Source organism: Theobroma cacao, chromosome 9, assembly GCF_053813885.1.
Source record: "Theobroma cacao isolate CCN51 chromosome 9, ASM5381388v1, whole genome shotgun sequence".
NCBI classification, from domain to species: domain Eukaryota; kingdom Viridiplantae; phylum Streptophyta; class Magnoliopsida; order Malvales; family Malvaceae; genus Theobroma; species Theobroma cacao.
Genome location: NC_142647.1, coordinates 47,501,477 through 47,528,173, shown reverse-complemented (window position 1 = coordinate 47,528,173; position 26,697 = coordinate 47,501,477). Strand labels below are relative to the sequence as shown.

The window sequence follows — 26,697 nt, the reverse complement described above, 5'->3', positions numbered from 1 at the left end:
GCTTCGATTGCCCAAACTCTTAACTTTAAGGAAGCCCGTGAAACTGACCAAAAACCCACGGCCCACGGGCTTGAAGTGAAGAATTCAACCGGATTTTAATGCACTCCTCACGTCCGAATCTCCAGAAACTTCTGTCGGAGCCCTTTACTATATATTTTTAATAATATCTACTCTTGGCCATCTTTCATCCTTCCCGAAGAAATCTTCTGCTGTGCATCAAGACAAAATCTTCGCCCCATAGAAAGAGAGAGATCTAAACGACTCGATCTTCAGCGTTTAACTGTCCATCCTTGAAGGTAAGTTATCGATTATAATTAATTTATTGTCTTGCATTTAATCGATTTTTATATAATTTTTCCAAAGTCGATCTGTAATTCTGGTAGGGGGTTAATATTTTTACGTGATTTTAATGTAATTTTTGTTCGGTGAATTTGAATTTGGCTTCGATTTTATGATGAGGGATCGGTTTGGCCTTAAGTTAAAATCGCTTAGCTTAGTTGCTGAGAGGAGAGATTAATAAAGTTTATGTCAATCTTGTATTTTAAATAACAAATTTTGAAGAAAAAAATTCACTTAAATGTTTAATGAGCAGAAAAAATTGGTTAATTTGTCATCTTTCTATATAATAAAGATTATAAATTCGTGAATCATATAGTTTGAAATTTTCAATCGTGGGTCGTAAATTTCGGATCGATCGGTATATAAAGATTAAACTGAGGATTTGGGTATGAGCAACAGTTTGAGAATGTGGTGAATTTTGTTCTTTTGAGTGGAAGCAAATGGTTTTCTTTATCCACTTGACATAATTTTCAATATGAATTAGTTATGTATTTAGATTATAGAGGAGAGACTGTAATTCGAGGTTACTGTTGGGAAATTATTACTGAGCTGGTGTTTATATTCATTTTCCCAGATGTCGTACTCTAGGAGGTCAAGGTATTCCCATTCTCCTTCACCCCACAAGCGGTACAGCAGGTCTGTCTCAAGATCTTTGTCGAGGTCAAGGAGTCGATCAAGGTATTATTTATTCTAGTTCTTCCTTTGTGCCGCTTATTGTGGCTTCTTGTCTTAAGATGCTGAATTGCTGACAATTGTTTGCCCATTTGATTTTTTGGTTGGTAGGAGTGCTGAAATTGACGTTGAAAATCCTGGGAATAATTTGTATGTGACAGGCTTGTCACCTCGGATCACGAAGAGAGAGTTAGAGAAACATTTTGCTAGTGAGGGAAATGTATGGATGAGTATGACTTTCGTTTTGTGTATTTTTATGTTTTAAGTTTTGGAGTTTTAGTTAAAAAAAAAAAATCATCTTCAAATGTATTATTATTTAACCATATTTATGTATGGTCAAAAGCTATGTATATGTGCTTTCTGAGTTCTTACAATGAGAAGCTTGATATATAGGTGATTGATGTCCATCTTGTGGTTGATCCATGGACGAGGGAATCTCGTGGATTTGGGTTTGTTACAATGGCCACTAATGAAGAAGCTGAACGCTGCATCAAGTATTTGAACCGCTCTGTTCTTGAAGGACGTGTTATTACAGTGGAGAAGGTAAATGATTTGAGAATTTCGGTTTCATCTTGATTAATGGCTGCTTTGATAGTTATTAGTAAACTGCTCCTTGCTTAAAATTGCATAAGAATTATGGATGGTCAGTTCTATGACTTTGAAAGTTGTTTGCTTCTTTCCACTTGAAGTTTTTGTGGCAGCAGGTTAGCTGTGTGTAGCAGCTCTTCACCAAACTCCAAAAGTCTTACAACTAACCAAACAAATCAAACACAACAACAAGTATCAGACTGTTAGGGTTGTATGCCCTGAATTTCTCTCTTTATTTAGCAGTTGTCTTTTGCTGTTTCATTTATTCTGCACGTTGATTTTTTTGTTTATGTTTATTAAAATTTATCATATCTATTTGGGGGAAAAGAGAAACAACAAGGAAAAACAGCCATAGGCTCTTTCAACACCCCTTATTTGTGGACTGCTTGGTAACTGCACAGTCTCATTTTTTGAGTTTTGTTAACTGCAGGCTAAGAGGCGGAGGGGGAGAACCCCAACTCCAGGAAGGTATTTGGGGTTGAGAACCATTCGAGGTATGACTCCTTTCTATTAGTTTTGTAATTGGTAAATGTTTATCTGAATCACTTCTAATATTCTGCCTGCCAACTAGATCATGTTTGATATTTTTCTTCTGTGCGTACAGTGCGTCATCGATCACGAAGCTACTCTTCTCGTCGGTCTCCCAGCTATTCACCTTATTCAAGGAGCCGGAGTCGGTCACCTCGTTATTCATCTGGTAGGAGTAGGAGCAGATCGTATTCCCCTCCTCACAGGTCTTGCTCACGTTCTCGCTCCCCTCACAGCAGATCACCAGATGACTGCTACTACAGAAGACGTGACCATTCCTACTCTCCTGATGATCGGTACTACAGAAGGCGTGATCGGTGCTACTCGCCAGATGACCGATACTACCGTAGGTGGGATCGTTCCTACTCGCCTGACGAACGGTACTGCAGAAGACGGGATCGTTCCTACTCACCAGAAGATCGATATGGTAGGAGGCATGACAGGTCCTATTCACCATATTACTCGAGGTATGATTCACCGGCTGATCGATACCATAGACGACACCATTACCGTTCTCTTTCTCGAAGTCCTACACCACCTCGGTCAAGGAGGAGCTATTCTCGTAGTGTCAGCCCCACACGAAGAACCAGCTCAAGGAGGAGTTATTCACGTAGCACTTCCCCTGTAGAGAGGAGCTTAAGGAGGAGCTACTCACGAAGCATTTCTCCACCACCTAGGAAAAGCTCTAGGCGTTACAGACAGGAAGGGTCTCCGGACAGCTACTCTAACTCTAGAAGCAGAAGTGCAAGTCCAACTTCAAGATCTGTTTCAAGATCAGTTACTCCTAGGTCAAATTCTTCATCCTGAGGATAGTGAAGGATCTATGCTGCTTTAATTCAGATGTTGAGCTCCTTTCAATAATTGGCGTTGTTTCCTATGCTGCTTGTAAGCGTGTTTATTAGGGAGTAGTTCAGGATTTGCTTTACTCTCGAAACTGGTTCATATAGTGAACTCATTTATCAAATATCACTATAAATTTGCGCAGCCTCATTAGTCTTGATCTAATGTGGTTATTTCTTTGGGTTGAATGGCTTCGTATGGATGGTAATTTTCAGTTTTATATTTTGCTTTTTTTTTTTTGCAAAAGTAATTAAGAAAAAAATGAAAATTAAGAATAAAAGATAAATAATAAAAATATCAAGTAATTTCTCGCATCAGAAGAGCGGTGCAATAATCTACCAGACAGATCCAACTTCCTATCAACAGATATTTACAGTCCCGGCACACTAAGGTCCTATGCGAGTGAGTCAAATTGCAACCCATATGTCGCAGTTTCCACCGAGTCAACTCCAACCCAAAACTAATTGTATGTCTATACAATCGGTATGACTTGTGCTTTATAGAATTTAATGATAATTGATCCATTTCCCAGAAAAAAAAAAGAAGAAAAGAAAAGAAAAGAAAAGAAATTTTAACATCTTAAGTTTCTTTCATTTTAACTTTTTTTTTTTAATTTTATGAGATTAAGATTTTTCAAAAAGTCGTATTTTCCTATCAACCCAAGGGACGACCTGCCAACCCTAAACTAGCACTTTCAAACTATGTCGAATGCTCAAAAATAGACTGAAAAATACGACATTATCTAACTAAAATACATATAGATTATGTATAATATTGTTGAATAAACAACAGTAAAAGCCATTTCGTACAACATAACTTATTAGTTTATTACACGTGTGACGAAATCAAGAACCAGAGCTTCCTTCTGGCTTATTTGTTCTCTGCTTAAGACAAACGATATTGGAATGTGAATCCTATTATTCTTTCTCCTTGCATGCTTTCACTACTTGAAAACCTGATCAATGAGACTGGTAGGAACTATGGCACGCGGCATTCCTCTATGTTCCAGATTTCCTTAGCATACTGAGCTATAGTCCGATCACTGCTGAACTTGCCACTGCCAGCAGTGCTTAGTATAGACATCTTTAGCCACTTTTTCCTGTCCCTGAAGGTGAGAGATATATGACATATATTATTTCAGTAACATGATATTAAAGGTTAAAAAAAAAAAAAATTAAGATCACCAATATCTTACTTGTAAACTTCATCTATTCTTGCTTGAGCATCCATGTAACTTGGGAAGTCGTGACCAACTAGGAAATAATCACCTCGACCATAACCTGAGTTCCCCTCGAGAGAGTCAAGAAGTGGGTTGTAGTCATAACTTCCAAATGCTCCACTTCTTATGAATTGCTTGGCCTCTTCAAATCGAGGATCAGGTTTGAACTGTTGGATAGGTAAGAAATAATATCAGACAAGGGCAAGAAAATGCAATTACCAGCTCAAAGCGATGACTCTAAGCTCACAAAAATTTTTTGCCAGCAGCTTCTTGTGGTAGTTACAATACTGAATACCATGAAGCTATGCATATTTTTAGCAAGTGATGCATAAACTGATTCTGTAACGTGTTTAGCATATAGATTGGGCTACATAGCAGTCTTCTTCAGACTCATATATAGATAGAGATGTACAAAAAATCCATACCAATCCATTCTCTCTTTCCTTGCGCAACCTAGGGACTTCATCTGCTCTTGCACCAAATAAAAAGAAATTATCCTCCCCTATTTCCTCTCTGATTTCCACATTGGCACCATCTAGTGTTCCTATTATGAGGCAGCCGTTTAATGCAAATTTCATGTTGCTTGTCCCACTAGCCTCCATGCCTGCAGTACTAATATGTTGGGATAGCTCACTTCCTGGGATAAGCTTTTCGGCTACGGATACATTATAATTTGGAACAAATACCACCTGAAATATTTTGCCATTAGTGAGAAGATTGAAATAAGATATGCACATAACATGCTATTTTGTAGCAGCAAGCCAACAAGCTGGAATAAATGAACAACACATCAAAATATAACTAAATGTTCTCCCCAGTGGCAACAGTTATCTAATTTCGTTTGCAAATTAATTAAATAAAGATTTATGATCCTTATTCAAGAACAAGAGAGAGCAGTGTATAAGAAATGTTTGCATACAACCTATATAATTTTTTTTGTGATAATTACAGCCTATATATACTTTAAAGAGTAAAGAAGAATTAATTGCTTCTAAAGCCTTATTGAAGCCTTAGACTTAAACAATCATGATATCTTTGAAGTCCCAAACATATGATACAACAGCATGCAGCAGTAAATAGATTTCTGATTCAGAAAAAGTAAAAAGGACTTCACATGCTAGAGAAATAAACATTGCACCCACGTACAATAAAAGACCTCAGAAGTTGAATGAAGAGTGAAAAATAATTAATTTACCTTCAAATAACTATTGACTTCAGGATCATTGTTGACTACCTCACCAACATCATTCACCAATTTGACTATTCTTTTAGCATTTGTATAAGTAGCAAATGCTTTCCCTCCAATCATAACAGTGCGGGGAGTTGTATTCTTCCGCTGCTCAGGACTCATCTCCTACAATAAATTAGTTTCAGAAAAGTTAATAAATTTTCGTGCATAAATCTTGCCACATCAAGATATGAAGTTCAAATTAAGAGAGCTTGTCATTTACATTATTTGGTAATTAACTATGAGTTGACATAAGCATTAAGAACCAAAAAATTAAATAATAATTCAATGTGATGAATAAAACTGACATATATCACAGCTTTGTTACGTATAGGATACAATTAGTTTGGCATTCTTATATTTTATCTTAAGTTGTTTTAGCTGCCGAATTTGATTCATTGTGATGTGTCTGTGAACAAGTTATAAATATGGAGATAGCAATCAGATTGAAGAATTACGCATGTACCAATAGAAATAGAAATTGTGACATGGATACAAGGATTATGAATTGATGATGATTTTCAAATTTGGTAGATTGTGTAAACATAACCACACTACAGTGGCTCGAATGCAAGTAAATGAAATTTCATTAGGCAAACAAAATGTCAAGATGAATCAGTATGGTTTGATACCTTTAACTTCTTGTACCTATAGATTGCACCCAAAATATTCAGCAGCTGTCTCTTGTACTCATGAATACGCTTAACTTGTATGTCAAATAAGCTGTTTGGGTCAATGCTTACTCCTGTTACATGCAATATGTACTGTGCCAAACGTTGTTTATTAGCCATCTTAGCAGATGCCCATTCATTTTGAAGATCTGCATTATCAGCAAACTGTTGGAACAGCATAAGTTCATGTGTAACATAATTGCAATTACTGGAACAGTGCTATAAAAAAAAATTCATACTCCAGAGATTTATTTTGATACATACTTTTTGAAGACCGGAAAGTAGGTCGAGGTTGGTCACCCATTGGTCAGTTTTTAACCACTTGGTGATTATGTTACTGAGCTCTGGACTGCAAAAATGAAGCCACCGACGAGGAGTAATGCCATTAGTCTTATTTTGGAACTTGGTGGGCCATATAGAGACAAAATCTGCAAATAACTCAGCCTTTAAGATGTCACTGTGTAGCTGGGCTACACCATTTACCTGAAAAGAGATCAGCAACATAAACTTACTTCGAAGAACATCCAAAAAATCGCTGAACAGCTCAAAAGCAGAAATACTTTTGGTTCATGAAAGAAGAAAAAAACAGAGCTTTTTTTTTCCTCTTCTTTTTCCTTTCTAAGGAGAAAAATGACCAAACAATAAAGAGACTTGAGGAAAAATGAATAAGTAACATGTGAGAAAGCAAGATGAAAAATTGAATCAAAAGGAGTTCAACTCAATGACAGGTCTATTGGAAAAACCATTCCTCAAAAGCATTACAAGCTATTGCAGTTGGTGACACTTTCACAAAATACAAGTTTAAGAAAATATATGTGCGTATGTGTGTCCAATCATAAATTGCTTGGCTTTTGTTGTAGCAGGAAGACAGTTCATGACCATTCAGAAATAACTATTCAAATTTCTAATAACAAATTTAAGAAACTTAGTAATTTCAGGGAGAAAATAGAGCTGCGTTAATGATCTGGAAAAATAACTTTATCCTTAAAATGTTTTTGTGGAATAGCTTACCGTATGTGCAGATACCACACATAAGTTTGCCATCCTCACAACTGGCTTCTGGGGATTATGATCCAAAATGCGCATGCTAGAAAGCTTATGCTCAAGGTCAGGACGGGAGGCATTTATCATCGCAAGAAACTGCAAACACATAAAATTTGGGATTAGAATGCAGACTCAAACATATAGAAAGCAAAGGGCAAGTGAATTACCCTCTTGTCAATTTCCTCTATGATTTCCATGTGGCGAGGAAGAAGCTTCCACATTACAGGTTGTGACCACTTCTCAAGTGCTTCAGGAAGGACAGTGTGATTGGTATAAGCAATTGTCCTGGTTCAGTTATTGACATTTAATACTTGTTATTTCAACAAACGTTGATGGCAATATGTGCCAGAAAGCAACAGAAGCTGCCATAAAACATTGTAGAAAGTAGAACAAGATACCTTGTTGTCACATCCCAAGCTTCATCCCACCCAAGTCCTTCATCATCCATTAGTAAACGCATCAGCTCAGGAATCGCAAGTGTAGGATGAGTATCATTCAGCTGCACAGCAACCTTGCTGGGAAATTCAGACCATTGCCATGAGCCCTTTCCACTTCTTCTCTCCTTGAATCTGAGAATGATGTCCTGTAATAATTCCAACATTAAAACCAATATAAAAGAATCCTAGCAGAAAAATTAAAAACCCTGTTTTTAATTAAGTTCAGAACCATGACACTGAAGAATTTGAGACAATTAGCTCAGTAAAAATTGCTAGTACAACTAAAATTGGGTTGTCATTCTTGATTGCAGCAATGTAACCCTGCCTTCATCTACAGAGTTCATAGGACACTAAAATACTTGCAGATTTGAGCGGAAAAATCACCCTTGGAACTATGACCAAGAAAAGCCTCAACATTTTCCTCTGATTTCAAATTCAACCTGTATGTAGGTTCCTGAGTACAGATCAGACTTTAATTCTATAAACCATGCACTAATCTTTACATGCTGTTTTGACCACTGACATATATTATTTAAATTTTTCCGTAGCTTTCAAAAGGTAAATTCTACAAAAGTAAGGGACCTTGGTGGTAATGAAAGAACACAGGGACCAAAGAGTTCTATTTACAGAAAAACGAAAAAAAGAAAAAGAAAAGGGAACATAAGAATCAAGGAACCAGAAACTGTGTAAAGGACGAAGGAAACAAAAACTGTATCAACTAACCTGCAATGATGCACTGCACAGGAAAAATTGTTGTTTTAGACGTAAAAGCTTCCCATTTTCAGTAGCATCTCCAGGATATAAAACAGCACATATCTGAGAGCAAAAAGTTCATTGACAATAAGAGCAAAGAAAACATGCAGTGGGATGCGTACATAAATGTAGCCTAAAAATTTTTCAGAAGCTTATAAATATTAATCAACAAAATCTTAGAAGCTTGGTGATAATACCATTTCTGTACCCAGAAACCAACAAAGCAATTAATCAATTTATATTTCCAAAATTAGCTGAGTTAATTCCCTCTGCAATATGAAGGCTATTTCTTTCCGGCCCACCTTTCATTAAGGGATCTTGATAATTCACCTGTTGAGCTCCAGAATGAAGTTTTGCAGCAGATTCATATTGTCCATCATTAAACAGAAACAGATTGAAATTCTCAGCACAAGATTTTGCTTCCCAGAGGCGTAGACTAATTGTGTTCTTGGTCTTGTAGCCTGGAATTGGAACATCATAAGCCAGGGCTTGCACAACCTCTCCCCCAACCCATTTTCGGCTGCAATGCATTTAAAGCAAAAAACATCACTTAATGTAATCTATATTTTATGAAAACTGAAATAGTAGAGAATGGCATTCAGACAATCTATATTAAGTCTTAAATTAACACTTACGACTCATCTGGATTAACCTCTACACGACCAAAGAATCTGACAGGAAACACTACATCATGCCTAACAACTTCCCAAGGACTAAACTTCTACAAAAATTCGCAATCAAAACAGAAGCATAAGTGAATAATCCCAGGAAATCTAGGCAATATTTACTACAACATAAAGGTGAAGTGCAACTGAAACAACCTCAAGCCAATCCTCAGCAATTTCCTCTTGTCCTTGTTTGGTGATCCGCTGCTTGAAAAGCCCATATTTGTACCTTAAACCGTATCCCCAAGCAGGCAAATTTAGTGTAGCCATGGAATCAAGAAAACAAGAAGCAAGCCTTCCCAAACCACCATTTCCAAGTGCAGCATCTTTCTCCTACAAATTTTGCAGTCCTCAATACAATGCACATTAAAAGGACTAAGAGCAAAAGAAATCACCTTTCTGTAAATTGGAGTTAAGGTTCTATAGTTCTTTCGATTATCATTTCATATAAAAATAAAATTATGCAATTTTGTTATTTAAAAACCTTTTTACTTTTTAATTTTTAGTTGTTCTAAAGGATTACTATTAAAATGTTTTTTTAACTTTTTTTTTTTAAAAAGAAGTAACAAAATCAATGACTAAATGGCGCCATATAAAGTCGATTTAGGAATTACCTGCTCAACAATCTCTTCGAGTTCATGTCCTAACTTATTCAAAGCATCGGCGTAAGCATCTTGAATGTTGAGATTCCCAATCGCATTAGTCAAAGCTCGTCCTTGAAGATATTCCATTGATAAGTAATAAGTCTGTTTCGGATCAACTTTGTGAAAGTGAAGGAAGGTTTCATTCCATTGCTTCAAAAAATATCAAAACAAAGAGTTTCATAATTAGCCAAAAACACAACTTTGCAAAGAATATGAATAAAAAAACAGAAAACAAGAAAGAAATCATTAAATACTTTAATGAGACGATCACGAACACTCTCGGCTGTAGCAAAGAAGGCTTGATCCGGCTCAAACTTGAACGGCGAGAAATGAGGATTGAACTGCGCGTGGTAATTGATATTCGATGCGATTCCCGTCGGCTCTTCGCTCAACGGATTCGCAACCGCCGGTACTTTTTCCGTTGCGGCTTTACCGTTTGCCGCCATCTTCGACTTTCCGAAACACTGAAAAATGAGAGAAAGATGAGAGAGAACCTTGAGTGAATGCAAAGAGAGTAGTGAGTAGTGACTCAGTGTCAAAGTCTTACAAGGATTCTTAAAACAGTTCCAAAATTTGCTAAGCAAGTTGCGAAATGAGATATTTTTGGGGGAATATGCGGAAGAGCTGAGATTTTTGATAGCAAAAGCAGAAAAAAGACAAGAAAGGGAACAGAGAGAAAATGAAACTGATTTGAAAGAAGAAGGAAAAATATCGGACAGATTGTAGACTAGAGGTTTTGGTTTTTTCTTTATGACATGAGGCGGGCAAAGACACGCTCGTTAGCTTATTGGGTTTCCGGAAAGGCGCGGGGGACACGTGGCGAGATTCAAGGGAAAGCGCGCTCAACGAGATGGCACAACCAACGGATCTGAAAAGGGAATGGGTCAATATCACGGGTTCCCTCCCTTTCCGAGCCTTTTTGGGTGATTGGGACCCAAGCGGCCAAGCCCATATCACGAAAACTGAATAGAATTAATTAAATTAACGGAAATATATATTATATATTATTTTAAATATAATACCAACTTTTATTTCATTTTTTTCCTATTTAACTGATTAAAAAATTCTTAAACTATTAATAAAATTTAAATAAATTTTTATTCTTTTATCATATTCAATCAAATTATTATATTTTTATTTAAATTAAATAAATACATTGACGGTGATAATAAAAATTATTTCCTAAACTAGAATTTGGTGAATTCATGTTTAAAGTTGTGATTTATAATGATAATTTTAAACTTTAGTTTGATTACGATAGTTTAATAATAGTTAGATTATTATACCTTATTGAAAGTCTTTTATATCAAATCTTAAACTAAAATAAAGTTATTGTATTTGGTTCCATAGGTTAAAGAATATCAATTTTAATGGGCATAATTTAGTCGTAAATGAGATAAGATGGTGAGCTCAAAGAGGGTTGCTATATATATATATATACATATATATAATATTATTTTGAATAAGTTAAAATGAAGAAGGAATTGGTGATCAATTTCCGATTACAGTGATGGAGATATTTTTCATATTTCTTCTTGTCCATTTTTATATTGAAGTTTATACATTTTTCCTCACCAGAATTGTTTTATACTCAAAATCTCTCTCTCTTTTCAATATGAGTTCAGTACTGGTTGTCTGAGTGAGAGGGGGCAGTGATGTGAAGGCCTTGATCATCTATAAGCATTATTCTACATGCAAAATAGGACATGAAGTAAAATCTCTGCAATAGAGTCAAAAGTACAATTGTTTTACTTGTGAATTTGGGGCATAGAACAAACATTAGATTGGGAGAGCCATGGGCAAAGTCTGTGTAAGAAAATAAAAAGATTTGCTAGCTTTTATGAGTAGTTCTACTCCTATTGAATAGAAAAGTGTGGCACAAGCTGTTTACATTTTTGGTTGTTTTGAGATTGGGACTTGATGAAGTTACAAAGAGAAAAGAATGAAAAATAATTCACAAACAATTCAAGAAATCACTCACTACTTTATGCAGAAATAAATCCATAGCTCTCATCCTCTTCTATTCCAAATAATTGCCTGTTAGTCTTTGCATCTCTATCAGGAAAATTTGCGGAATGGTGAGAGGCAGAAGAAGAGGCTTTTTCTTTGAAATCTTTGCGGATTCCCCACAATACCTCCGCACACTTCTTCATGGATGGTCTAGATTGTCTCATTGGTGCAAGGCATTGGTGAGCCAATTTCAGGACTCGCTCCACCACCATGTTTGATGCTGGACTTCTCCTTAGCCTTGGGTCCATGGCAATTACAAACTCTCCTTCCTTTAATCTCTTCATTGCCTGCACAAATAGAAAGCTCTCAGAGAATGTTCTAGTTGACAGCTTTCCCTCTATGCTTTCTAGATGTTTTACAGATTTGCTCACTGGAAAATTGGCAATGTAATATCCCCCATGTTTTCCAACAAAGATAATAACAGCATACACCAAGTCACCAGACTTGCAGTGGAGTTGGAAAATCATTTCAATCCCCAACAATTGGCCATAATACAAGGGAACAAGCCATATGATGATGTGACAAGCAATTGAAACTTTACCATCTTCATGTGATCATTGTGATGGATCTTTCCCATGCAAATACCAGAAAGAAACTTTCTATTTTGTCTTAGAGAGCTAAATTGACATCATTCTTGTTTTAAGTAAAACAGCATCATGTGCAAGTCTAGAATTAACTAGGATACCTTGAAATAAGAATACAATGATAACCTCTAACCAACTTCTTTATCTTTAATTAGTAAAGTAAATTGGATAATGGATACAGTTGCCTACAAGGCTACTACTGACTTCTGTTTTCACTAAACTTTTATCCTTTTGAATTTACCACTACCAACATAAGTTATTCAGCAGGAAACAATTTAGGCTGTTGCAGATTGGTCAAAATCCTAAAATCCTGAAAACGGGATTAAGATTACAAGTCTAATTACATGAAGGAACTTGGTCATGAGTATAATTTGAACCAGCATCCTTTTATGCATATGCTACTTTAAACCTAGATTCAGCATGGCAGAGGAGGCTTAAGAATAGGACATTTATCTGCAACTTCTGGCATGCGCTTTTTACATAGAAGCACACATACAAAGAGCACTTATGTCTGTACGAATGTAATGGAAACAGTGCCTATCTGCAGTGCAGATTATGCTTCACAAAGACTAAAAAGAATCATGGAAATCGATTTTCCTAATATGTGACACCTTCAAATGAGAAGCTAAATTACTGCCTTTTTCATTTGCTAACATGCATGGTTCATGTCTTAGATGCTTCAACCTTTGTTGAGTTACAATCATGTTAATAAGAGCTATAAATACTCAGAAAAGTAAGCTCATCAATTAACTGCAAGTTCTAGAGCATCTCTGTGAAGAACCCGTATTTTCTTTGTAGTTCAGGGGGAAGTAGGTAATACTCACCCATCGTATCATTACTCTCTCCTTAACTGGCCTTTTTGATTCTACTGGATATCTTCCGGTCATCAACTCCACGAGCACTACACCAAAGGAGTATACATCACTTTTTTCAGTGAGCTGATATGTTCTGGTGTATTCAGGATCCACATAGCCTGCAGTTCCTTTGACTTGAGTAGAGATGTGGGTTGCACTGGGATCCTCTGAAGCAAGTCGTGCAAATCCAAAGTCTGCCACTTTGGCCCGAAGTTTCTCTGTGATAAGGATGTTCGATGCTTTTATGTCTCTATGGATTATAGGAGGATCTGTCAATTGAAAAAAACAGATTCAGCATCTTCAAAGCCTTTATTATCCAGATACCTTGTCACAAAGAGTCATGTAATTGAGTCATTATTTGAGGTGCAATTGTGTTGAAACTGGCCAGCTGACCTTGCAACAACAATCAACTAGTTCCATATTATAAAAAGAAGGATCAAGAAAATTCCTATAGTGCTACAATTTTGAGTTTGAACTTCACAAACTCATACCATGGCATCAGGTAAAGAGTAAGATACCAACTCTTTGAATCATGTTGCAGACAAGGAAATGCCTAATGACGTATAAACTAGAAAAGTATTAGAAATACCTGTGTATGAGTGAAGATAGGTAATTGCATGAGCAACATCAATTGCAATGTCCAGCCGTTCCGCAATTTCAAGCCCGTTCCCCCTTACACCTGCATTAAGAAAAGATTTCTTACTAGTTAATGCTAACATTAAACTATATTGTACTTAACTATATGTTGTTATGTGAGCCATTGACGCTATTAAATTGGGAATCAACTCTCTCTCTTTTTTATTTTGACAACTTTCCTTTAGCTTCCTATTTTCTGTCATAAATTACTGCGTGTAAATCAACACTTAAATTTCCAAAAGTGAAGTATCTATCTCCTGTTCCTGCTTTCCCTGACTCTAGTTTTAGTACTTTCAGAGTGTGAAACTTGTTCCTTACCATCAAGATGTTCTCGAAGATTTCCATTTCCGACATATTCAACCACTATAATCTGCACGTCTCCATGCTCCAGAAATCCCAATAACCTTACTAAGTTCAGATGTTCAATCTTTGATAATGTAAGTATTTCATTCTTGAATTGCAGTGAGAAGCCCTGGTTATACTCGTCCTGTCACAGATTAGATGATTGAGTACACATGTACTAAATGATTGAGCATCTATTTTTCATGGCCATTAGCATGTAATTGATCATTTAGTGCGGATATGTACAAAATGGTTGACCATTTATGCTAATATAAAGGCTCTTAGTATGTAATTTCAGAAGGATCCCTTTGTTTTTTATGTTCTATTCCTGTTCATACCCAATTGATAATCTAGCAAATTTACGTACCGGCAATGCCTGATGGTTATGGTAATTCATTTTATGAGACCAGACAAATCTACTTCATTTACAAACGTTGAAAACATGCATACTAGATTACCTTTTTAGCACGCTTTACAGCAACCAGAGATCCATCCTTGAGCCTCCCTCTATAAACCGTTCCAAACCCACCTTCCCCAATTTTATTTCCTGGAGAGAAATTCCCAGTTGCCTTACAAATCTCTTCAAAGGAGAAATCGGGTGTTGGAATATGTCCACTGACAGAATTGGAAGAGCCATACGAATCAAAGGACTTGAACATTCCTGAGCTCCTAACATCACTTCCCACCGAACGATCTGTCGAAGTTGAAACTGCAAAACATAAGAAAGCTCATGGTCATTGGATATATATCATTTTCACACAACTTTTTATTGCTGCTGCCGAACATATATCCATTGTATTAATAGCTGAAAGCTCCTTGGCTACTTATGTTTTGTGTTCATTCATTCAACAAGAAAAGAAACGAAACCAGCAAAACTCACAGGAAATTCTTGTGACTTGGTTGTTCTTTCTGTTGATATCAGCAATAGCCTTTTTCCTTCTCCTAAATAGCGATCCTGTGAAAACTCCAGCTAGTTTCCTGGACGCAGCTTTGAAGTAGTTCCGGACAGAGTGAGTTTTATGTTGATTCTTGTCGGAGTTTTTGCCAGGCAGATCGTGGCCCTGTATTCCTCGACTTGATTGGAGGTTACTTGGATGCAGTGCTTTCTTCATTTTCAGAGCTTACGGCCCTTTCCTTAGGTCAGTTTGATCATGTCTGGCTGTGGCCAAAAGTAAAAGTAAAAGTAAACGCAAATGGGTCTTAATTGCTTAAGGATACGTATTTTATTTTATGGCAGAGACCGAATCAAGAAGATAAAACTCGTTTTCTTGTGGAGCCGGCCAGTAACGCAAGTATGTCAAATATCTAAAACAACTACCAGCATATGCAGCTTGCACCTTAAATGCAATTCGATGTGACTAAACGGCCCAAGGCCCAAATCAAAATATTCGAATTAGTCCCTTTGTACAGGAAAGGTTGCCATCTTTCTTTCTTGTCACTTGTTACTTGTTAGCAAGGCCACATCATTTGCAATTAGAGGTGAAAACAACAGGCCGTCCGCTACTATAGCAGCTGCTCTCATTCCAGTCAAGGGCAGCAGACAGCAGTCGACGTATAACTTTAATACGTACGACTAAAATAGTAGGTCAAGCTTTATCGCTAGGACGAATGTGTCTCATGGGCTCCCACAGTCCCTCGCCTCATCGTGGGGCGGTTACAGGTTTATCTCAACGAAATTAATTTTCAAACTCAAAGTCAATTAGTCAGTTCACTTACATGTAAAAGAGTATATGCAATGGCGGTCCTCATCTTCGAACCTACAGCAATCCATTCTGTGGGTAGCCCAAAACAGAACATTGATGTCTCAGGTCAACCGGACGGCTGGGTCAACCCCATCTTTAGGAGAAAGACACACATACATGACTGAATGGAAACAGGCAGTGAGATGAAAGCTTCAAGCATTTATCACCTATATTTGCGTTAAACCCTGACTAGTGACTGCACTGGAACATCAGATTCTCCATATGGCTCAGGACGGTAAAATCGTGTACTGTACATTTCTTTGGCTTTCCACAGGAAATTAACAGGAGGATTATTTCTTTTTTACAGGATCTACTGCTCAACATTGTTTATGACACAAAAAAAAAAAAAAAAAACAATTTTGCTCCTCTTGTTGCAGTAGATGACTCCACAATCCATCAGCAACACAGGTTTACAGCGAGCAGTCCAAAAACTTCTTCATGAAACTGCTGACCACAAATTATAAATGCAACCAATTAACAACATAAAGAGAGCGTAGATGTTAGGATTAAACAAGTGACACAGCCAGTCAGCTTAAAATCACACTTTTGGTGAAGATGCTCGATCTTTCTTAATAAAACTAATTCACAAGTTTTATGTGTATGGTTAATTTTCTCTTTGTAGTTTTTTATAGTCAGCTATTATTTAGATCTTAGAATTTAAGCATCCTGTTATTGCAAAGAACTATTGGCATTATGAAATAATAGCACTGAGTTCTACAATGGCAGAATGCGTTATGACCTTAGTACTAGGTTGGAGGTGTATGGGGGTTTATTTGAAATGGCTTTGTCAAAGAAAGTAAAAGAAAAGCAAACTAAAGAATCATTAGAACAACTGGTTATGATACTGACCAGTTTCATCAAAGTTGACTCTCTCGCCAGTGGAAAAGATATTGTAGAAAAGAGCCGCTAGAAAGTATAAGAGTGAAGTGAGCAATAAAAATCCTTGGAATGATCCCACCAATTCAACAAAGAAACCAGCTCCAACTGTTCCCAGAATAGCAGCAAATGTTCCAGCAGTATTTGAAATTCCTAAGGTCAGAAATAAAAGCAATCATTATATGAACTTAACCAACCTGTATATTTCTCCAGCCAAAACAAGAAACAAACTGGAAACTTTTCTTATTTTTAACTAGAATCTGAAAACAGAATATGCTCCTCCTAATAAATTCATTTATTTGTCATTAGACTTACAGTGTAATTATCATGCTCAAGTTCATTTCTTCAGAAATGATACTGGAAGTCCATGTACCAAGATAATTGTTTATATTTAACAATTTACTTTCTTGTCAATAAACACAGGCAATGTGCTCATATACACACATGCTACCAGGCAATGCACATAACAAATAGTATGGAGGAGTTAGCATCTACATTAAGAGCATAACAATAAGTGTTTAAAGCAGTGTAACAATGATTTATATTTTGAAGGACAAATTTGACATGGACTATTCATTTGTCACAAGAAGTTCATCACTTAAGGCAGTTTGCTCTTGAAATTTTCATATGAAGAAAGCAATCAAACAAAAAATACATGATGATGGAAATGAATTATCGTACCATGTAAAACACCAGAATAATGTGGAGCAATCTCCTGGTAATAGAATTGAAAGGGAGAAAGTTAGACAAATGTGAAAAATTCATTCAATCTTACAGTTTAACTTTTGAAAATAAGTGATTAATCTGACCTGAAGGTTAACAAGGAAACCACAGTGACTGAATGCTTTCAGCCCAACAGCTACACTAAGCCAAGCAGATGCAGTTGATGGACTTTTTGCTGCAGTTAAGCCAATCAGAGCAATCGCAGGACCAATAAAACCAATGGACTGCAGATAAGACACAGATTGGACGCTTAGTAAGCTGAAAGGAAGTTCAAAGAACCAAATGACTAATAGCGAACTACCACCACAAGAAAAGGAGGTAAAAGCACAATTAACCATTGTATAACTGACCCATTTTTTAAAGTCAATAGTATCATTTTCTCCCAAAATTACCTGCATGATCTTGCGAGTCAAAGTGATACTGGTACCATTCCGTATCAATGTGTCTGACCATAAACCAGCCAAGTACCCTGTCAATGCCATCATGCTCCATGGAACAGCACTAAACCATGCTGCTTGTCTGAGATCAACATGATGAACCTATGCCAAAATGGTCCTTATTTGCACCTTATTCTAAAGACAGTAAGACTACATTTATTCACCCATCACAAAATGAACAGCTCATAGTTAACTTTTACCCCTTACCAAGTTAAAGTAGATAGGCATCCATGAAAGAATAACGAAAAAGCCCTGCAAAAAATTTTTTATGAAAAGGTTAGAGTATTTGCAGATATGTAAAACTAAGTGACTGAAACATATATAATCTAATGAGAATTTTACATTGGTTGAAAACTATTTTGCCCAGTTAATGTGATTTCAGCCAGTAATGCATCCAATTCATATAAATGTTTAGGTTGACTCAAATTTCCTTTGTGTTGGGGGGAGGGGGTGTAGTGTGTTTATGTAGGCTGTTGAGGCAAGGCAACAGCATTTTGTTTGAAATTAGAAAAAAGCTAAAGGCAGAATGGTCAGAGAGCATAGTTACAAGCTACATAACCAGACCATATTTAGAAAATCATTAACATAGTTATGTAATAAGCTACAGGGAAAGGAATGTGCATTACCCAGCTATGCATGGCATTTGCAAGAATTAGAGACCATGTTGGCATTTTAGAAAGCAACCTTCCGAATGGAGGGATCATTTTTGTCTTAGGTTTGTTCTCCACTGCATGAGATTTCTGCCTCTTGTTCATTATGTAGTCCAGTTCATATTTTGATATCTGGGAACTTCTAGCAGGAGTACTTGATGTTGCAGATAACCATACTAAAACCCAAAGAAATCCACACAGTCCAAATATCACAAATGGTCCAAATATACCACCTTGGGACATGAGAATTGGGGATAAAGTGAGTCCTATTGCATTTCCAAGCTGAAATCCAGCCATTGCCATTGCAACAGCCCTGGCACGTTCTGTTGGTGGAAACCATCTAAAACAAAAAGTATGCACAATCTTCAACAGTTAGGATTCACCATGTTGTTACTATGAAAATGAACTTGCTCGAAGGCACATGATTTATATCATCAATTTCTGGTGATCATCATCAAACGGTAAAATAAGAAGACCATCAATACCTTGCCACCATGTTGTTCATGCACGGAAGAGCCACACCTTCTGCAACACCAAGCATAGCCCTTGCAAAAAGTAATGCCCACAAAGAGTTTTCAGCAGCCCATGGTGTAAGAAACGTAGCTAATGACCACAATGCCACTCCCCATGCCATTACTACCTTACCACCATAATAGTCCACTAATGTCCCTCCTGCTATCGGTGAAATCAAGTATCCCCACAGAAAAGATGACTGCAACAAATTTTAACACTTAGTAACTTTTTAAACGTTATTTAAAAAGAGAAAAACAATTACACCCAAGTTTGATTATGTAATAAAAACCACTTGCCTAAGAGCTTATTTCTATTGACTAATTCGAAGAAAGTACAGCAACAAACAAGTCTCAATTTAAGGGTCGCTTTGGTTGTTACCTTTACGACCTGTACTTTGCTTCCTACAAAGTTATTTAAAAGCAAAAACACATGGTAGAAGAGAAAATAATAATTGATTTCAAATGTAATACAAATACTAACAAAATTAGAATAAAGAAATGAAAATACTGCGTTTAGTTTTCCCAAAAAAGGTTAACTTTTGACTACAACATTTATCTCATTCCCAATCAAAAACAATTCTTTTTTTCTCCAAATTCATACACTGACCAATTTCTTTAGCAAATTATAGTGTAATTTACTATCCTTTAAGTTTCAAAGCAACAATAACCGAATATTTCATCAAGAGAAGCAAAAGGAAAGCACTAAAAGAGCCACCTGAACAATGCCGGAAAACGATCGGCTCCAGCCATGAGCAAGCGACAACGGCACAATCGCCACTGACATCACGACTCTATCCGCATTACAGAGCGCCAGAGCTAAAGCCAGCATCGCCACCACTTTAACACGCTCGGACGTGATAAACTCCGCGAAACTCGACGACTCAGTCCCGCCTTTGTTCGGCAACGAACCGAACTGAGTATCGTTGGATGAAACCCTAACTCGACGAGATAGAATCCTACTTGACTCACCCGAGTCATCTCGCAGCTGCTGGTGAACTCTCAAACTGGTCCTCGAATTTACATTTCCGAAGCATTTAAGCTTTGAAGATTCAATCAAATAAGAAGTTAATTGAGGTTTAAATTGCTCAGCTTCGACAAATTTACCATTTTGAAAGCTCGCAGGAGAAAAACTGCGTATCGGTCGATTTAAAGAGAGCGTTGAGTTCATCGTTGAAGTGACCGCCAAGTGCTGACTTGAGAAACCGTAGCCGCCTCGTTTATACTTTATATAGCGTTAATCTTACTAAATGACTCAATTACCCCTAACTTTCCCATGAAGTGTAGAAAGTAGTTTCCTGAATTTTTGGAAACTGTAGGGATAAATTTGAAAGTTTAGAAACTGCCTAATGCTCTTATGATCTTATCGTTAATAGAAATTAGATAAGGTAAGCTTCCCTCCAATCGTTTGACCATGCGACAGACTCAAACTATTCCTTGATCAACGGATTTGGATAGTTTTATCAAGGTTCGGTTTTTCCCAAAAATGATTCGGAAACGATATCAAGAAACCAAAGCAGGTAAATTCCAATGTCAAGTATGAACAAACTTAGTTGTATTATATTTTTTACATTGGTTGGCTTGAACCTGTTCGATCAAAAGGCTGAATGAAACCAGTTTTACCAAATTTTCAGGCTTCCAGTTGTTGAAATCGATAAATGCGGACAAGTATTTGAAGAAGATAGGATTAGGCAAAGAAGACTACCACTTTTGGAAGCAAGTTGGGAAGGCACTGCTATGCACTTACACGCTCTTCGGCGTCGCATGGCTTTACAACGAAACATCCCCACTGGGGTGGTGGACGTTGAAGCCTAGGCCGAAGGAAGAGAGAGAGCTAGCCCATTTATATGAGCGGAGGGAGTTTCCTTATCCTGGTGATGCTGAGGCAATGGAAGAGTTTGTTGCTAAAGGAGGCATGATTGGAACTACCATTGGTCCTAAAGGGATCATCGAAACGGATAAAGATTCCTTTAATTATCAGAAGGAGATGCAGAACAAGAAGTTTGAGCAGGAGGCATTAAAGTTGTGGCTCAGGATGAGGAATGAGGTTGTTTCAGAGCTTCAGGAGAAAGGGTATGATGTTGAGTGAGTGCTTTCTACTATAGCATATAGTGAATCTGTGAGGGTTTCCGTATGCATTTCTATGTATCTTGTTTGAAGATTGAGTTTCCTGGATGATCTCAGTTATGTTTAATATCCATGTCTTGTTAACCCTTTTAAATGCTACAACATTTCATCTCATTCTTGCTAGTTAAGCTAAGTGCAAGCAGCAACGTCCCCTGGTTTTTACTCATGCAAATAGAGCAAAGTCAAAATGCACATGAAGTGAAGGTGATTTGTGCTTTGTCTTGTCCACTTTTGCCCTGGAAATTTTCCATTGGCATCCAAGGAAAACAAAATTTCTGGCAAACAAAAGTTATCAGAATCCATGTGGACAGCAAGCACGTGGAATTATGGAACTTGAAAGATATAACAGATATGTGGTGTTGTAATCGGATTTGTCTGTTGGTGGAAGTATATTTCATTGAATAGACGAATAATTATTGATCTTGGTATTTGGGAAGACCGTCGACTGGTCCTTTTCGGGGAAGGAGGTCGTTATAGAGAGAAGGCATTCTTCTTATCTGCTATGTTCTTTTCTGGGACAAAAAACAAGGTGAAAGTTGCCACTCAAGATTTTTGTTTTACATGTGAGAACTAAGTATGCAATGAGATGTTTCTTATGTCTAAAACACGTCTACCCATGGACTAGATCCATCTTAAAAGATAAATGGGAACTTTAATATGCTGTGGCCAAGTGAGATAAAAGGAAGAAGTGTTGGCTGCGTAGGGGTGCATTGATGCTTGCACCATTCACTGTTATAACTGATATAAGTAGCAAGTTTCCGAAACCAGCTGCAGAAAAACATGGGCTTAAGCAAAACAACTTATGACAACGAAATATAGAAGAAAACACTGAATGAGTTGCTCTAATCAGTTTCCCATAGATGGTAGACCTAAATGCATGAAAGGATGCCCTGCAGACGGATGAAATCCAGAAAGCATAGCTAAGTACGTTTCAAAAATAGAAAACTTGACTCGCATTTAAGAGTATCAGGTAACTCATTAAGACGTGGCAGTGATCAATGAATTCATTGATATTAAGGACTAATTAAGGAAGCATCAGGTCAATTTCGTGAAAATGCTCAAGAAAGGCTATCTTTGACTCTTTGTCAAACATCTAGCTAAGCCATCACATCATGTTAAACATCCTTCAGGCAACTCCATTTTTTGGTACAGTTGAGTATGACAGCTCCACTAAAACATACCAGTTTCAGTAGAGATCCAATTAGTCATGAAGAAGTCAAAGCAGTGCCTCACTCATTTTTCACTATACATGAAAGCAAAAGCAAAGTAGACTAAAAAGATGCATAACATCATCAACAATTATCGTGCAGAAACTTTGAACCAAAAAGAAACTAACATGCAGAAGACAACAAAAAAAACCTTAACGTCCTCGTAAGTAATCTTATCCTAGTTATCTGTCTATCACAGCCTTGAATGATCGAGCTGACAAGCAAATGGTAATTTCAAGACATTCAGCTCATAGTCATCGGATAACAAGTTTCACAAACATTATCCAATTCTACAAGAAAGGATCAAACAGGGAACAATCGAGTCCTTGCCATCACTGAAGAAAAGGGAAAAAAATGTGAACAAAGTGATTTCATTTCTTGTAGTAAATACTAAGCTACATTTCAGCAACAATTCTAACTATACTAACAAATATGAAAACACTGTTTCATTTTTTGCATTGCTGCGTTATTAGAAAAACATATGCTTAGCACAAGAAAGATGACCATATGATCTGGTGTTTTTTTTTTTTTATCTATAGAACATGGAGAAACACATTCATTCACGTTTTTACAACATAATATCTTACTCATAACAAATTCAAGCACCCTTACAGTACGCTCCCACCTACAGAGTGTGGGTTTTTTAGTCTACTTATTCCAGATTTGCTTCTCCGATAGCTCCTCATCGGCGTCAAGTAAAATCGCAATAGCCCATTATCATGGTTGTTAGGAGAATACCTGACACTCCTATTCTGCTGCAGCACAAAATTCTCCCTTCTCTTCTCACCATCATCTTTAGACGGAGTCACACTCATTCCATAGAAAGCTGATCCATCCACTGAATTCCTAGCACTAACACTATAGCTCCGCATAAGCTTCTGGCTTACAACACTCCCATTTGCATCTCCATTTGCCACCCTTCTTAACTTCTGCAAAGACTCCGCTAGTGTCCGGTCAGCCACAATTCCTCCTATACCTTTAACTTCATCTCCATTAGCCAACCCTCTCAGCTTTTGCAATGACTCCGCCAGTGTCCCTTCACCTACATTTCCTCCAATACCTCTATCTTCATCTCCATTAGCCACCCTCCTAAGCTTCTGCAACGACTCTGCTAGCCTCTCATCACCCACATCCCCTCCAATACTCCTTTCTTCATCTTCAAATTCACTCTCTTTTCGCCTCTGTATCAAACCCCATATGTTCCAAATATTTTTCCACTTCCTTGCCTTCTTCAAATCAAACCCTTTTTGACCAACCCCAGCAGCAACAATCCCAACATCCTTCGAACCAGATTCTACACTCGAATACCAATTGGAATCCCTCAGTTCCTTCTCGGTAACCAACAGTTTCGCCCCGTGAAACAACCCAACAGTCTCAGGAGACACTTTAGCATTCGAAATCGAAGATTTAACTTCATCAGCTTCCCCCAAACTAATCTTCCTATTCGACCCTGACCGGTCAAAACTTCTCCTCCTTCTAGTCAAAGAATCCGCATAATAATCTCTCGTTTGAGCTGACCCACCAGGGCTACTCCTTTCTTCCTCTTTTACGACACTCAATCTCTCTTCCCCAACATTCCCTTCTTCATTAACCTTTGGATTCTGTTTCCCAATCAAATAACCATCCCAAGAAGCCCTTGGCTCATCAAAAGAAAACCTTGAATCATCGACAGACAAACGACCAAAATCAACCGACAATCTAGGATCAGTATCACAAGATCTTCTCCCAAACAACCCATATTCCCCGATCTCCGATTGAGTGTCTCTTAATCCCCTTTTATTCACCTTATCAAGAACCAAACCCTCAGTTTTCTCCTTCTTTTTGCTCTGTTTTTTCCTCCATTTCCTCAATTTCTTGCTAAAGACCGAAGCTGCTTCCCACAAAGATTTCCCTGAAGTTTTTTTGCTTCCCCATTCGAGATCTATGAAATCTTTCATCGTTTTCAACTCTCCTTGTTCTTCTTCTTCTTCAAAGCCTTGAAAAGCTTCAACTTTTGAAGGAGGGTGGTTGGGATTGAGAGTTTTTATTTTGTCATCTATGGCGAAAAGGTCGTGGAGGGTATTGTGAGCCCTTGCGTCACAAGATTTACGGCGGGGCTCGGAGGTGGCGGAGGAAGAGGATGGGTTAGGGCCACCGGAGCAGGACTTGGAGCGGCGGAGCTGGGAGGTTGAGGAAGTGGAGGGGGTCGTGACGGTAGGGGAGTTGTTTTGGATGCCGGCGAGGCGTTCTCGTAGACATGATGCGCAGAAGCCGGTGATGGGTTTGGTGGTGGGGTGGCGGTGGCAGGTTGAGAGACGCTGGCTCTGGTGTTGGTGGTGGGGCTGGACAGTCATGGCTTGAGAAGAGGCAACGAGCTCATGCTCAGAGAAAAAAAAAAAAAAGCGAGATAGAATGTACTACACTGAAGCTTATTACGAGTGAGAGAAAGAATTAAGATTTGGAAGAGAAGCTAAACAGAAATGGGAAAACGGAAAACCCTGGATAAACCCTCTCTATTTTGGGTTTTATTATCTAATACTCTCTCTAAAATTGGGTTAATTTCTTCTTTTTCTTTTAAATATATATTTTTATTATTCTTTTCTTCCAAATGATGATATTTGCTATCCCATACACACAAAATCAATAATGGGGCTTGAAAATATTGGTTCTAATCTAATGATATGACAACAATTTGTTTTTTGTACTCTAATTTTATATGCTAAATAAATGGCATTCATCACATACATCATTTCTTTTAATTGATTTTCTTGGTGTGGGGACAAAATAATACATCTTCAAAACATATAAAAAAATAAAACATATTTTTAAATACTATTTCACACATCTACCCAAACTCACATGAAGCATAAATAATCTCTTTTTCTATTTTTTTTTTCATTTAAAAAAACCCAATCCGTCTTTTTTTTTCTTCCTATGTCTTTCGTTTTTAGGATATACTTAAATGAAATCTTTTTTTTCCTTTCTTAGAATCTAATATTACAAATTTATTTTTTCATATTAAAGAGCATTGGATAATTATATTATAATTTTTTTAATTTTAATACAACATCAGTCAAAATCAAATTTTTTATTTTAATCTTTGTAAAAATTAAAAAGACGTAAAGAAAAAAAAAACTCTAGAGAGTAATTAATAGTATTCTATTATGTATTAAGACTCTAATTTCAAAACTTCTTTGTTTTTTTTTTTTGGCCAAAACCTAATTTCAAGGGAGGAACATTTGGGAGATTTGTTCTCTACTTAGGATTCTTTGAGAATAGAGTCCAAAAACTGCTTTGGATTTTGGTGTAATTTTTAAATGGGAAATACCCCAGAAGCCCAAAGATGCTTCCAATTGCTATTTCTCGGTGTCTCTTAAATTTTGGAAGTCAACTCTTCCAAGGCGGATCATTAGCATTGAAATCCACACACTTGTTTTCATTCCATAAAGTGTGTTTTTAACAATCGAGGTTAAGTGTTTTTTTTTTTTGGAGAGACAATAATAACCTTTTTACCACTATAAAAGAATTTGTCTAACAAAAACCTTTCACACAAATGTGTATAGGGTTATTCATAACAGAGTTAAAAAAATAATATTTAGAAAAATCACGATTTATTTATAAAAATTTAAATAATTTTTTATTTTTATTACATTCAATCAATTTTTTATATTTTTAATTTGAATCAAATGAATTATTACAACTAACTTTGGATTGATTATTTATTAGTGAAAATATTATCTATCATTTTATACTACGTAAATGTTGACATGTCACAATAAATTGTAATATGGCATACTTACTTAAATGATGATATGATCACATCGTCTTTTTATCTTCCTTATTAGGTTTATGTTAATGTCACATCAACATCATATATTAATAAATAAAAAATAACATGACGTTTTGATTAACGATAATTAATTAATTATTAATTATATAGATGTATTAATTTCAAATAAAAAGTATAAGAACTTGATCGCACTCAATAGAAAAATAAAAAATTATTTAAATTTTTTAAAATAATTATGTAAAAAAAAACTTAAAATTGGAATGTAATTGTTACGTGTCAATTGTACAAAATCAAAACTTAATCCTTAGAATTTAAAATTCTTAAGATTGGAGTTTTGGGAAGAATGGATGTACTTTTCCCTCAAATTAGACAAGCCCAACCATGGGCTGAAGACTAGTCCAACCCAGTCATGTCCAGTAAGGCCCTTTGCAGTCTTTCAAAAGTAATTAGACTGAACAGACTTGAGCCCACCAACAACCTAGAATGAAAGGACCGAGCTGAAACGGAGTCCCAGACCAATCCCCTTCACTGGCATGTCCAGGTCCAATCCAACTCAACCTCGTTGAATCACTGGTAACTGGCAACATTATTTAACCGCCTTC

The 26,697-nt window shown here is 36.8% G+C and overlaps 6 protein-coding genes across 13 annotated transcripts; 2 read left to right on the top strand and 4 right to left on the bottom strand.

Moving 5' to 3' along the window:
* Positions 1–134: 134 nt before the first annotated feature.
* On the top strand, positions 135–3,111 carry LOC18590551 (uncharacterized). 4 transcript variants are annotated; one of them, XR_001929499.2, is made up of 6 exons: positions 135–296; positions 914–1,017; positions 1,123–1,231; positions 1,405–1,554; positions 1,701–2,093; positions 2,204–2,282. XR_001929499.2 is itself a non-coding variant. In XM_007016135.3 (6 exons), exons 2-6 carry the CDS (start codon positions 914–916, stop codon positions 2,932–2,934), a joined length of 1,158 nt encoding a protein of 385 aa, XP_007016197.3. In that variant the 5' UTR covers positions 135–296; the 3' UTR covers positions 2,935–3,111. The 4 variants fall into 4 exon arrangements, 1 of the variants encoding a protein (XP_007016197.3); XR_001929500.2 differs by lacking the exon at positions 2,204–2,282 and having other exon boundaries at positions 1,701–1,807; positions 2,030–2,093; XR_001929501.2 differs by lacking the exon at positions 2,204–2,282 and having other exon boundaries at positions 1,701–1,810; positions 2,030–2,079.
* Positions 3,112–3,705: 594 nt separating this feature from the next.
* Positions 3,706–10,323, bottom strand: PHS2 (alpha-glucan phosphorylase 2). Of its 2 annotated transcripts, XM_007016130.3 has the most exons (16): positions 10,176–10,323; positions 9,883–10,092; positions 9,599–9,778; positions 9,141–9,317; positions 8,955–9,040; positions 8,650–8,839; positions 8,290–8,382; positions 7,528–7,712; positions 7,297–7,414; positions 7,097–7,225; positions 6,350–6,568; positions 6,047–6,250; positions 5,382–5,540; positions 4,612–4,875; positions 4,163–4,353; positions 3,706–4,072 (listed from the first exon to the last, which is right to left on the bottom strand). In XM_007016130.3, the coding sequence occupies exons 2-16, from the start codon at positions 10,072–10,074 to the stop codon at positions 3,946–3,948; spliced, it is 2,514 nt and encodes an 837-aa protein (XP_007016192.3). In that variant the 5' UTR covers positions 10,075–10,092; positions 10,176–10,323; the 3' UTR covers positions 3,706–3,945. The 2 variants fall into 2 exon arrangements, with proteins under 2 accessions (XP_007016192.3, XP_088666193.1); XM_088810067.1 differs by lacking the exon at positions 10,176–10,323 and having other exon boundaries at positions 9,883–10,154.
* Positions 10,324–11,439: 1,116 nt separating this feature from the next.
* CRCK1 (calmodulin-binding receptor-like cytoplasmic kinase 1) lies at positions 11,440–15,256 on the bottom strand. Its single transcript, XM_007016129.3, has 6 exons — positions 14,935–15,256; positions 14,513–14,763; positions 14,031–14,199; positions 13,666–13,755; positions 13,047–13,345; positions 11,440–11,925 (listed from the first exon to the last, which is right to left on the bottom strand). The coding sequence occupies exons 1-6, from the start codon at positions 15,164–15,166 to the stop codon at positions 11,614–11,616; spliced, it is 1,353 nt and encodes a 450-aa protein (XP_007016191.3). The 5' UTR covers positions 15,167–15,256; the 3' UTR covers positions 11,440–11,613.
* A 679-nt stretch (positions 15,257–15,935) lies between these two features.
* PHT4;3 (phosphate transporter 4;3) lies at positions 15,936–20,304 on the bottom strand. Of its 4 annotated transcripts, XM_088809636.1 has the most exons (10): positions 20,099–20,187; positions 19,710–19,998; positions 18,968–19,194; positions 18,459–18,822; positions 18,040–18,084; positions 17,788–17,934; positions 17,482–17,619; positions 17,354–17,387; positions 16,646–16,825; positions 15,936–16,243 (listed from the first exon to the last, which is right to left on the bottom strand). In XM_088809636.1, exons 2-10 carry the CDS (start codon positions 19,821–19,823, stop codon positions 16,233–16,235), a joined length of 1,260 nt encoding a protein of 419 aa, XP_088665762.1. In that variant the 5' UTR covers positions 19,824–19,998; positions 20,099–20,187; the 3' UTR covers positions 15,936–16,232. The 4 variants fall into 4 exon arrangements, with proteins under 4 accessions (XP_088665762.1, XP_088665760.1, XP_007016189.1 ...); XM_088809634.1 differs by having other exon boundaries at positions 19,710–20,206; XM_007016127.3 differs by having other exon boundaries at positions 15,936–16,240; positions 19,710–20,202.
* A 17-nt stretch (positions 20,305–20,321) lies between these two features.
* Positions 20,322–21,232, top strand: LOC18590547 (homeobox prospero protein). Its single transcript, XM_007016126.3, has 2 exons — positions 20,322–20,511; positions 20,626–21,232. The coding sequence occupies exons 1-2, from the start codon at positions 20,478–20,480 to the stop codon at positions 21,078–21,080; spliced, it is 489 nt and encodes a 162-aa protein (XP_007016188.1). The 5' UTR covers positions 20,322–20,477; the 3' UTR covers positions 21,081–21,232.
* A 1,579-nt stretch (positions 21,233–22,811) lies between these two features.
* LOC18590546 (protein OCTOPUS-like) lies at positions 22,812–24,791 on the bottom strand. The gene has a single exon (XM_007016125.3). The coding sequence runs from the start codon at positions 24,657–24,659 to the stop codon at positions 22,935–22,937; it is 1,725 nt and encodes a 574-aa protein (XP_007016187.1). The 5' UTR covers positions 24,660–24,791; the 3' UTR covers positions 22,812–22,934.
* Positions 24,792–26,697: the final 1,906 nt, after the last annotated feature.

Excerpts from the sequence above, each read along its gene's own strand:
- LOC18590551 (XM_007016135.3), top strand. The coding sequence starts at position 914 with ATGTCGTACTCTAGGAGGTCAAGGTATTCCCATTCTCCTTCACCCCAC. Across the intron at positions 1,018-1,122 it reads AGGTCAAGGAGTCGATCAAG|GAGTGCTGAAATTGACGTTG; the intron begins GTATTATTTATT and ends TTTGGTTGGTAG. Across the intron at positions 1,232-1,404 it reads ATTTTGCTAGTGAGGGAAAT|GTGATTGATGTCCATCTTGT; the intron begins GTATGGATGAGT and ends CTTGATATATAG.
- PHS2 (XM_007016130.3), bottom strand. The coding sequence starts at position 10,074 with ATGGCGGCAAACGGTAAAGCCGCAACGGAAAAAGTACCGGCGGTTGCG. Across the intron at positions 8,840-8,954 it reads GAGGTTAATCCAGATGAGTC|CCGAAAATGGGTTGGGGGAG; the intron begins GTAAGTGTTAAT and ends AATGCATTGCAG. Across the intron at positions 8,383-8,649 it reads TTCATTCTGGAGCTCAACAG|ATATGTGCTGTTTTATATCC; the intron begins GTGAATTATCAA and ends TTTTGCTCTCAG.
- CRCK1 (XM_007016129.3), bottom strand. The coding sequence starts at position 15,166 with ATGAAGAAAGCACTGCATCCAAGTAACCTCCAATCAAGTCGAGGAATA. Across the intron at positions 14,200-14,512 it reads CTGTAAAGCGTGCTAAAAAG|GACGAGTATAACCAGGGCTT; the intron begins GTAATCTAGTAT and ends AATCTGTGACAG. Across the intron at positions 13,756-14,030 it reads TCTTCGAGAACATCTTGATG|GTGTAAGGGGGAACGGGCTT; the intron begins GTAAGGAACAAG and ends TTCTTAATGCAG.
- LOC18590547 (XM_007016126.3), top strand. The coding sequence starts at position 20,478 with ATGATTCGGAAACGATATCAAGAAACCAAAGCAG. Across the intron at positions 20,512-20,625 it reads ATATCAAGAAACCAAAGCAG|GCTTCCAGTTGTTGAAATCG; the intron begins GTAAATTCCAAT and ends CCAAATTTTCAG.
- LOC18590546 (XM_007016125.3), bottom strand. The coding sequence starts at position 24,659 with ATGACTGTCCAGCCCCACCACCAACACCAGAGCCAGCGTCTCTCAACC.